The following is an 11,804-nucleotide window of genomic DNA, read 5'->3' as shown; positions in this document are numbered from 1 at the left end:
CCGCTGACCGGAGGAGGCGTGGCTATAGTGTGCACCGCACCACTGACCGGGGCGACCAACGTTAGTGCGGCCCGGCACTGTGCCAACTGCTCTATGACGCGGTGAGCGACGTGCCACAATGACGTCCTGCCGACAGGCCTCACGTCCGAAGGGACCCACTCGAAGACGAATATGATGACACATGGGCCCCGCTCCCATGTAGATTTACCATTGTGCCCCCGAGGCGGCCTATAAGACCCCCACCCCCCCGGGATCCCTCCATGCAGGGGGTTCTTCTCATTCAGTTCATCACACACACACACACCCTCACACGCATGGAGAATTAGAAAACTAGCTCTTCTTCCTCCTCCACCCCAAGACAGCTCTAGGAGCACCATTGTAGCCCTCTTGTGATCCAGATAGTAGATCTTGCAGGACTAGGGGTGTTACCTCCCACGGAGGGGCCCCGAACCTGGTTACATCGAGTGTCTCATGCTGCTTGTCCCCAATCTCGCTTCCGGAACCCGCCGGCGTCCTCTGGCCCCAACCACGTTCGATAAGCCTACCCATGGCATCTGCCGTGAGCATACCACGACATGATGCGCACGAGAAACGCAGACAAATCAACCAAAATAATGTAGAACTTGACATGATCGTCGCCGCCTCAAAAACCTAACAAAGCGGGGGAGGAACATGGGAAACCAGAGCGGGCTAGATGCTTACCGTATTCAGGAGGGAACTCGCCTGGTTCCCTAAGTCGTGGCTCCATGCCGCCCTCTGTCACCGCCGACGTCCACTATGGTGTCACGCTGGAGTTCGCCTTGGAGATGTCGAGGAAGAGGAAAGCACATGTTTTGGTAGGGGTTTGCCTCAGAGGCATCGACCGAGGGAGGGGGTATTTTTGCAGTACGGGATGCGCGTGTGGGTGGGGGGGGGGGGTCTACAACCAAAATTAGCCACAACATGAGGGAGTTTCTGCAAACGCGCGCTTCCGGCCTAACACTGTCGACGAGGCACGCCGCGTGGTCAATTCGGACTGGTTTGTATGAATTTGTTACAGCAGTATAGTTGTAGGGCCACTTTTGTGGGGCTTTTTAGTTTCTGTATGATTCTGTTTTCACCATTACAAGTTTGTGTACTAAGTGTGGTATTAACTTTTTTTGCATCATGTGCATATCTTCTTCTTTTTTATGTTATCATCGGTGCATATCTGATACCTCTGCGGGATAATATAAAACGATCGCCATGTAGAACTGATGAAAAACTTGAACCGTCCGGTTTCGGTTTGATAGGGACCAATACACACCTTCAAAAATGGATGTATTACACACATTTTTAGGACAGTGAAAAGCTGTGTAGAAGCAAGGATAGTTGTTGTTGGTCCAACATTTCACAAAAACTTCAGGCACCGGCATTGTCCAAATAAAATCTAGCAATATGAAGCTACTCGAATTCAGTACAGCTCTGTGTGGTTTGATCCCAACCGTGCATAGCTTATACTATATCTCGCTAAAACATTTTGCAAGAATCTACACATTTGATCATGTTTGATATCACAACATTTTGCAAGAACCTACACATTTACATTGTCGATTTTTTTTTTTCAACCGGGTGTAGCCACATTCTGTACCCAAACTTCTACGAACTTGACAGAAGGTAACCGCCTTCTCTCGTTTTACAAGGCATTCAGCATGATAAATAACATATTCCCTCTGTAAACACCATGATAATGATTACACGAAAGTAGCTAGTGAGGGGAGTGAGGAGACACTTATGATAGGCGGACCAAACACGGACACGACATACTACTACGTAGGCATCCTGAAAATTATCAACCCCTTTGATTGAAGTTTAAAAATAAATTGGTTGCTGCCCCAGCTCTCCACCGTCTCCTCCTCGTCGTCGGTGACCTCGCTATCCTCCTCCGCGTTGCGATTCCCGTGTCATGCGATACTGAAGCATGGAATGGTAATGCATCTGCTGCTGCTGCTGCTGATAAGGGTAAAATGTGGTTGCCGAAAATCGGTGCTTGCTGGAGATTACCTTGAGAATACGGATCCCATTCCGACATGTCATCATCGTCGCCGCCGCCTTTCCAGGGTTGGGCTGCAGCAGGTCTGTCACCGTACTTGCGAACCAATTCCCTCGCTCGGTCTTCTATCGGGACAGAAGTGTGCGGTAGATGAGTTTGAGACGCTAATAAAAATGTAGTATTCAGGTAGATGATCATCATCCCTAACATCACCAGAACCAAAACCAAAGCCTGGAGGAACGTCAGGGGTTACAGCATGTTGATGACAAGCACTGGAAGAGCGAGATGATGGCTTGGAAGTCATGGGCAAACTGGAAGTTGTGGCCTGCCTCTTGGAGCCATCTTGCCTGCTGGGTACCCTAGATGAGGCATGGGGTCTTCGCCACACGACGACTCCGATGATAGATGTTCCAGGCATGGGTAAACTGCCCAAGTGCTCCTTTGGCAGGCGGTCAGCAAGCATCTGAGCTGCCTTCCCTTGAGAAGGACAGACGCACAGCTCCGCTCCTTCAGCAGGCTTCAATCGCCATACTCTCTCATTGGCAATATACGAGTCAATGGTCTGCAGGAGAATAATAGTAGATGGTTAGCAAAACAGGAGCTCCGTGGCCTTGCTAAGCTTTCACTCAAGGGCAAATACTTGAGAACAGTATTTTTAGCATAGTAGGGAGGAACCTTTAAGAGATGATGTATTGATGTCGACCACTCTCAAGAGAGCCCTCCTTCCAATGTAGCTCAGTTACCTGTAAAACAAGGGACAGATATTCAATGTTAAAAAAAAACACTTTCTGGAGAACTCAAGAACGCCAGAAAGGCGTGAACAGGCACAGATTATTGGAAATATTCGACATCCGAATTCAGTACAATGTGCACAAGGCAATCTACTAAAAGTCCGGATAGTAGTTTATTTGTTATTCAAATTCCCACAGAAACGTGGATGTCAATGCAAGCATACAGATCCCAGTTCCATAATGCAATACATATGGCAACAGAATTCATATGCTTTTTATAACATTACCCTATCACCACCATTGACCAACTCCACGAGCTAGCTGTGAAAGAGATGAGCAAAGACCATTATTTTTCCCTTCATCACAGAAGAACTACTCTAATATAGCCGACATGTAAGCTTACTCTGTCAGCCATGGGCCACCAGTCAGTTGGTCCCTTCGTAATCATCCCTATCTTCTCTCCACTTCTCTTTCACTGATCCATGCCTACTCATCAAATATGCACCGAAGCTGCCTCCAGGTGGTGGCTCTCGTCAGACTGACTCCTCCCAACCAACTAGCTATAGCAGCCCAAGCTCATGTTTATATTCTCCTGGCATGGCAGACTACAGAAGGAATGCAGCGGCAAACTTCAGCAGGTGGCGGCAGGAGGAAGGTCTCTCTTGGCTGCTTGAATGCCAAGAGGGCAGGACCTCATGACAAGAGAGAGGCGATGAGACAATGCTGAAGCATATCGACGGCAAGGCTTAGAAGAATGAGGAAGAGGTTCAGCAGCTTCTAGGCGATGCTATCGGCAATGGTATTGCAGCAAGGTGGTTGAAAGATGAAGGAACTACATGGGTGGTACCAGCTTCAACGAGCCCCAAAGAGGACGAGATGGGTATCATGTAGATTACGACAGGGCAATGCCCAAATTTGGTTATCATTATGCTATCAGCGAGTTAATAGTTACAGAAAATTAGATACCTTGCTTATGGAGTTCGTTATTGTTTAGAGATAAAGGGCGGGGGAGCGGATCTGTCGTGTCTTCGTGTTTGGCAGGTGGTCTTCGAAGGCGTGGGTGCTTTGGTCCTCGGTTCCTTCTACAACCGACGAAGTATATATGGTCAGCTTTGGCTTCGTCAGGGAGCTGGTGAGGTTAGGTCTCCCCGGATTTGTCAGGCTAGATCTGGGTTAGTTGTCTAGCCCTCTTCATCACCTTCTTCTCTAGGGCGGCAAACTGTTTCTCATATCGCTATCGTCCGCGTCTTCTGGCTCCAACCGGCCACTTCCTAGCCACTGCATCAACAACATTTCCCTGGTTCTGGTGGTGATGCCTTGGAATTCAAGTGATCCATGAATAGAAGTCAACCTGGGAAATACTTCATTGCTAGGTATGTTTGGGAACTGGGAAGGGGCCATAGTTAGAGCATACATTTCAAGTTTCTCCTTGCCCTAGTCTTTCTCGTTGGCTCTCATCTTCCACCCATTTATCTTTTATGTCAGTTTCTTCTCACTTTTTGAATGCTATGCCCCTCTTCAATTAGTTTAGATGATGCACGAGCACAAAATCTGCATCCGACATCATTTATGGAGCCCTAATGCCCGTAAGACCAAGAGTCCAAGACCCTGTTGTCATCTATGGTTGGTTATCATTGTTGCCCCCTTTCATCAAGACCACAACATATTCACATATGTTACCTTTATAGTCAATGGTCCAAACTAGTGGTGGAATCGAGCTGAGCCAAGCCAAGCCGAGCTGGCTCGTGGCTTGGCTTGGCCAGGCTCGCAAAAGGTTGACATAGGAGCCTAGTTCCTGTAGAGGTTCTGCAGCATTTATATTAAGTGTGTCGGTTGACTATAACAATCTCCTTTAAAATTGCTCAATTTTTAAAATTCACGAGAAATTAAGGTTTGCCAGATATTTTGACACATGAAATAAAATTGTAAATATTTCCTACAATGGTGATTGCACTATACCAGGTGTTTGTGTTGTGACATCGCAAGCAGAAGCAGAAGCAGCAGCAGCCGGCACTCATCACTCAGCCAACACTAGGTCAACAGGATTGGATTTACGGTAACAACTAACAAGGTAAAGTGCCATTGATCATTGGCATGGTACGGCGGCAAGCGCAAACTCTTGCTCATAGTAGCACAGCAGAAATATACCATGTTTTCATCCTTGGTAGCAATGTTCAAGGCCACTGATGCTATCTGTTGCCAACTTGCTGGGGACCAGCCTTGGTCAGTTTATCTATTTCTCTATAGGCTTTGCGCAGTACTTCCTTTGCAAATTTGAAGGAGCCTTCTGATAGAGCTCCCTTCTCTCCACACCTCATCGCGTCACGAACGAGATCACTGAACCTCGAAGTCACAGAATCTGCATGCCGGATTTCATCTACAAGGATGCGTCCAACAAACACTGGCCCTGTCTTCGCCTTTTTCGTCCATCGCTTCGTGATGCATGGCTCCGGAATCATGTCGATGTCAGCCAAGATGAATACTCCCAGCACATGCCTGCACAATATCGCCGAGAAAGCAAACCTGCAGCAGTCACACCAAGCCTTCTTCTCGGCAACATTGTAGACAACAGTGTGCCTGGTAGGAGGATCACCGTCTCTTTCGACATAGTACTTGGCTTCATAAGGGCTTTCCTGAACCTTCACAGCATAGTGATGCAGCGATTCAATCAACTCTGTTTGGAAAAATTCAAATGCAACCCTGGTGTAGATGCTCGCTGCTTGTTTTTCCAAGATTGAATTGGTTTTCAGAAGTTGTTCAGGAGGAAACGAGGCAAGATCTTTCTGAGCTTCATTCATATACAATCTGTCTATGTGTTGATCAAATGTAGTGATAAAAGAAAGGAGGGGAGCTCTTGTACTGAAGTTATTCCTATAAAACCTACTGATTGTTTCCGCTCTACGAGTCAGTGACAATTCTGCAAAGAAGGAGCCTGTCAGGTATGCAGGAACCCATTTATGTCTTGCTTCAAATAGTGATTGCAACCAAGTATTCTCCCTCAGACCATACTTGTCGAGAATAGAACCCCAGAACATGTCAAAAACAGGCATGGTATCACACTCGTTGACACATCTCTTTAACTCATTATGGAGCTCAGGAAATCTCATGTAGGCATCAGACAATTTCTTCCTGCATTTAGAAAGAACTCGCCATCTACAAAGACGATGGAAACATTGAGGAAATACTTTGGCAACTGTCTCTGTCATTGTTTTGCCTTCATCTGTTGTAAATGAAAATGGCAGCCGCTTATCCATTGCTGTCAGCCATGTCTCAAAAATCCAAGCATATGAAGATTCTGTCTTATCCAAGATAAGTGCACAACCAAAAACAACACAATCACCATGGTGATTCATGCCTGTGAAAGCTGCAAAAGGCAACATGTTTTCGTTTTGAGTATAAGTAGTGTCGAAGTAAACAGCATCTCCAAAGTACTTGTAGGACATTTTAGATCTTGCATCAACCCAAACTGCATTCCTCAAACAGTTTCCACTGTCAACTTGTACGTTGTAGAAGAAACCAGAGTTCTCCGACTGCCTTCTCATTAAGTAGGTGAAGAGACCAGATGCACCTGTGTCTCCAAACACATTCCTCCGCACCTCCTGCAATTGGTCTGCGTGCTCCTTCCCAGAGAGACGAAGGAGCTGGACCTCCCGCACCTTGTCTGGGCTAACAATGACATGAGTGTGCTCGAGCACCAACTTCGTGATGACCCACTTTTCTGGGCCCCTCCTCACCACCTCCATCATTGCTGGGCAACCATCCCGTATAGAGAGGCGTTTCCTCTTTTTCTTGTTGCTAGATTCAACATCCTTCTTCTTGTGATGTCCCTCTTTCATGCACACAAAACGCTTCATGACGAGTACCTCAGAACCTTTTCGCCTCTCACTGCGGGACCGGGCAACACGGATGCCAAACCCAAGGCCTAGCGCATACGCATTGTAGAATGCACGTGCAGCTGCATCAGACACAAATTCCATGCCCAAGTATGGTTCAGCATTTTTGCCCAGCTCGTCAGCTGCCGGAAGCAACTCGTTTCCAGCAGTCGACATGGATCCCTCAGAAGGATCGATGCAATGAATATGGGAAGCCATCACACCAGTTGGTTGATCAACATCAGCGGTGCTTGTATCATCCTCAACATCCATGAAATCTTCAATAAGTTCATGGTCTTCACTTGATGAGAACTCCATATCCAAGAGTACCAAAGCTCAACTTACAGTTCCAGATTTCCTCGGCACGGCGAAGGACTGCAATAATCAAGAATCCAAAAAGAATGAGCCGAAAAGGATAACACTATTTCTCAACCTCCATAATTTGATTGAGAACAACATATGCTACAGAGATCATTGGACAAAAAAAAGTGAGTGTGGCAGAAATTTGACACCTGAATTTCACCACAATGACATGAATCCTCAACTGAACTGAAATAATTTCAACACAATTCTACTCATTGCCCATATCACACGCTTGGGCTTGCCTGCTGCCGAACGATTCAAGCTAATTCCACCCACTGCCCGTATCACAAACTTGGACTGGCCTACGGGAAGAGTCGGCATACAGCTAAACCCCTCCAATTTTTCGTCTCCAAAAGGATGCTGGTACTGCCGATACTAATTCAGGGTAAGGGGCACCGAAATGGGGAAATTCACGAGCGGGGGTGGAATGGGGCCAGTTGAGATCGATCTGGTCGGGGTCTATGGTTCACAGCAACAAGTAGGCCTGAGGTCCAAAGCGAAAGGAACAGCTGCCCAAGCAAGCGCTAGGGCTTATAGTACTTACCAGCGAAGGAAGAGAGGAGGGACCTCGCTCGCTCCACGCCAGCCCAGTAGAGTGGAGGAGGAGGGGGACGGCCGGACGCCTACGAGAAGGCTTCCTTCCTGCCCAGGAAATAGGCGGTGGAAGGAGGCTGCGGTCGGCGGCGACGGCGCTGTGGCGGAGGACGGGAGGAGAGAGTAGGGTGGAGGCAGCCGGCCCAAAGGAAGCAAGCGAAGCGAGTTACTGGAAGCTGATGTGAAACTCAAAGGAGAATGAAAACCTCCGGATATTCAATTTGGGGGCTCTAGGAATGGATTTCACAAATGTTAAAAAAAATATAGATGTGTTCAGTGTCACACCCAAATGGTACATGCAAATTTTCAGGGGAAAAAACTTAAGCATTTTGACCTGTGTAAAAAAAATCGAACCAAATGTTACATTTAATTTTGTTTTTTTTTCACCGATGAAGCACTGCTATCCCATATGCCATAAAAATTGTCAAGCACACTTTCTGCACTAATATGAATATTTACACACACAAAACCAGAATTTTTCAAATTTATTTTAATTTTACTGTTCATTAGGAAGCATATGCCCCCAGAGCCACAAATCCGCGTCCGAAAACCTCATCTTTCTCACAGATGGGAAATGTTTGCCTGCGTGCGGGGCAGAATTTTGACAAGGCCATCCTTTTCCTTCTCCAGATGCTACCACGGACGAAGCTAATATTTCAATGTGTTCTAAAAATTTCTCCGATTTCTTATAATATAAGATGTTTTGGCAGTTCAATCATGAGCCTTTGTTGTCTATGTTCATGTTAGTGTTGAATAAATAGGCAATTTCTCGATTAAATTAATCCACGAGTAAATCACTAGCATGGCATTGACTAAGTCGATGACGTACTGACTTTGATCTAAACATGCACGTACTAAGCAAACAGTAGACAAATCTACACATACTGCTAGTACTGCTAATATGAAATTAACCAGAAGCGGGATAAACGAGTTATACCCTCCAGTAGGCCATGCAGAGGCCGCGGCTTTGGTGGCAGCAGCCGCGTCCTCGGCGGCCTTCTTGTCGGCTTCAGCTTTCTCGGCGGCGGCACGGTCGGGGTCGGTGGACATGGTGATGATGAAGGCGACGCGGACGTAGAGGAAGCAGACGATCGGAAGCGAGCAGTCGCGTAATCGCTGCCCAAAAACCTATTCGCCCCTCACCCCGTACAGGAACCAGAAGGGCGTGGTTTCGGAGACCTGCTCTCCCGTCGACCGTGTACGCGGCGGACGGGATGGAGTCACCAGCGGCAGCAGCAGCCAAAGAATGTGGGCGTGCGCGTGAGCATATGTGATTTGTTCGTGGCCGCTAGGGTTAGGGGACACCGCGCACTTATATAGACGCAGTCGCGTGGAGAGACGTGGGCTTGACCCACGTCTGAGTCCGTGACAGCCCACGATCCGACGTCTCGGATCGTGGCCCTGCTGTCAGAACCTCTCAGTTAGTGACTGGCAAAAATAAGCGCATAGGCGTGAGCTCGGCTCGGCTCATTCCTGCAACCCGCGGCGCGGCGCGTCGCGTCGCGTCGTGACGTGACGAGGCGAGGCGAGGCGAGGCGAGGCGAGGCGTGGCGAGGCGGGCGGAGGAGGAGGAGCGCGCGAGGGCCTCTTCTCTTCTCAAGCTCCAATAGCATGTAGAAGAGCCACCCTTATAAACCACTCCAACTTTCCTTCCACTAGCATGGTGGGACTAAACTTCCCACCACCTTGTCATGCCACCTACATGGGCCCTTAGAGATCAAATCTGAAATTGTCATATGGGCTCTAGGCCCATCTCACATTTCAACAATCCCCCACCAGATCTCAGGGGCCCACTTTGTCCTTTGTTCCAAACGATGTTTTGATATACTAGTGTTTCAGTGAAGACCTATTAAGGTTGAGCTTCACCTAGAGCAAGTAGCTACACTCCTTCACAACTCAACAATGGACTATGCCTTGAATTGTCAGTTTGGCGTAAAGAAGTTTCACCACATGTCTTATTAGTACTGGGCTGCCGAAGGCTGACCCCTCGGGTGGAGCATATAAGTCACACTCCTGGCCTATTCATGAGCTTACTAAAGATCACCCCAATCTCATAGACTGTGACTAGCAGTCGGGCTCACATAGGTGTGTTCCTCCAAAGATCGCTATGTAGGATAGCATCTTGCTTATACATATAAGCATTGAAACACATTAAGACAGTAGTCATCCTTCCATACAGTTTTCGAGAGTATTGCCTCTCCAACGGAGTGGGTTAGTAAAGTTACTCTCCTCAGTTCACCACTGGCTTGTTTCCCAGGTCCTACTTCACGGGATCTCCGGTCACATAGGTTGGGTTACCACCATGGCAACTCATGTGGGTCTCATACCCATCCCCCTCGATGCACTATCTACCACTACACGTGATAGCCCTTTCGTAAAGGGATCTGCCAGATTCTTAGCCGTATGGACATAGTCCAGCGCTATCACTCCGGAGTTTCTTAATTTTCTGACAGCTTTTAATCTCATTCTTATGTGTTTGTTGGACTTCATGTTGTCCTTTGAACTCTTCACCTTGGTGATGATAGTCTAATTGTCACAGTTCATAAGGATAGCCGGAACTGGTTTATCAACCAGTGGCAAGTCCATCAAAAGATCTCGAAGCCATCCTGCTTCAACACCAGAAGTGTCTAATGCTGTTAATTCTGCTTCCATTGTCGATCTCGTTAAGATCGTTTGCTTGCAAGACTTCCAGGAAACAGCGCCACCTCCAAGAGTAAACATATACCCAGTTGTGGCCTTCATCTCATCAGCATCAGAGATCCAATTCGCATCACTATACCCTTCAAGTACCGACGGGTCTCCGGTATAGTGAAGTCCATAGTTCATAGTACCTTTCAGATAGCGCATAACTCTTTCAACAGCATGCCAATGTACATCACCCGGTTTGGAAACAAACCGGCTCAGTTTGCTCACAGCAAACGCGATGTCAGGCCTCGTTGCGCTCGCTAGGTACATCAGTGAACCAATGATTTGAAAGTATCTCAATTGATCTTTAGTCATGCCTTTGGACTTTCGAATCAACACGCTAGGATCATATGGTGTTTGAGACGGTGTGCAGTCCGAATATCCAAAACGACTCAACACCTTCTCAACATAATGGGATTGCAGAAGTGTGATCCCACCCTCATTATCTCTCAGTAGCTTGATGTTCAAGATAACATCAGCCACACCAAGGTCCTTCATCTCAAAGTTCTGAGACAGAAACGATTTGACCTCCTCAATGACTTTGAGGTTTGTTCCGAATATCAGTATGTCATCAACATACAAGCACAGTATAACTCCTTCGCCCCCACCATGGCGATAGTATACACATTTGTCAGCCTCATTAACAACGAAACCAACAGATGTCAAAGTTGTATTGAACTTATCATGCCATTGCTTAGGTGCTTGCTTCAGGCCATATAAGGATTTCAGCAACTTACACACCTTCCTTTCCTGACCATCTATCACAAAGCCATCTGGCTGTTGCATGTAGATTTCCTCATTTAGCTCTCCATTCAGAAAAGCCATCTTAACATCCATTTGATGGACGAGAAGACCATGTGAGGCCGCCAACGAGAGTAATACTCGAATGGTGGTCAGTCTAGCCGCAGGTGAATAAGTATCGAAAAAATCTTCCTCTTCTTTCTGGTCATAGCCCTTGGCCACAAGCCTGGCCTTGTACTTTTCAATCGTACCATCGGGCCTAAGCTTTTTCTTGAACACCCACTTACATCCCAATGGTTTGCAACCATAGGGACGCTCAGTGATCTCCCATGTCCCGTTAGCCATGATGGAATCCATCTCGCTACGGACCGCATCCTTCCAGTAGTCAACTTCTGGAGAGGCATACGCTTCTGAGATAGAAGTGGGAGTATCATCCACGAGGTACACGAAGAAATCATCACCAAAGGTCTTTGCAGTCCTTTGTCTCTTGCCCCTACCAAGGGTTTCCTCGTCATCCTCCTCAGGATTTTCATCATGTGTTCGTTCATAATATTCCATAGGAATGGCAGGCTCAGGAGTCTCCTCAGATTCCTGTCTAGAAGTGCTTTGCATATCTCTCATAGGAAAAATATCCTCAAAGAATGTAGCATCCTTAGACTCTATGATTGTACCGACCTTCTGGTCAGGTAACTCAGATTTCACTACTAGAAATCTATAGCCAATGTTGTTCTTAGCGTAGCCCAAATTAACGCAGTCCACAGTCTTCGGTCCAAGCTTACGCTTTTTGGGGATCGGCACGTTGACTTT

At 47.2% G+C, this 11,804-nt stretch overlaps 1 protein-coding gene across 3 annotated transcripts; it reads right to left on the bottom strand.

Moving 5' to 3' along the window:
- Window positions 1-1,664: 1,664 nt before the first annotated feature.
- On the bottom strand, window positions 1,665-7,725 carry LOC119338048 (protein FAR1-RELATED SEQUENCE 5-like). 3 transcript variants are annotated; one of them, XM_037610339.1, is made up of 5 exons: window positions 7,522-7,725; window positions 4,702-6,989; window positions 2,687-2,754; window positions 2,023-2,573; window positions 1,665-1,932 (listed from the first exon to the last, which is right to left on the bottom strand). In XM_037610339.1, exon 2 carries the CDS (start codon window positions 6,930-6,932, stop codon window positions 4,932-4,934), a length of 2,001 nt encoding a protein of 666 aa, XP_037466236.1. In that variant the 5' UTR covers window positions 6,933-6,989; window positions 7,522-7,725; the 3' UTR covers window positions 1,665-1,932; window positions 2,023-2,573; window positions 2,687-2,754; window positions 4,702-4,931. The 3 variants fall into 3 exon arrangements, with proteins under 3 accessions (XP_037466236.1, XP_037466235.1, XP_037466237.1); XM_037610338.1 differs by having other exon boundaries at window positions 1,665-2,573; XM_037610340.1 differs by having other exon boundaries at window positions 1,665-2,573; window positions 4,891-6,989.
- Between the last annotated feature and the right edge of the window lie 4,079 nt (window positions 7,726-11,804).

This window comes from Triticum dicoccoides, chromosome 7B, assembly GCF_002162155.2.
Source record: "Triticum dicoccoides isolate Atlit2015 ecotype Zavitan chromosome 7B, WEW_v2.0, whole genome shotgun sequence".
Taxonomy (NCBI): domain Eukaryota; kingdom Viridiplantae; phylum Streptophyta; class Magnoliopsida; order Poales; family Poaceae; genus Triticum; species Triticum dicoccoides.
Note: the sequence above shows the minus strand (reverse complement) of the source record. Positions and strands in the feature narration are given on the sequence as shown.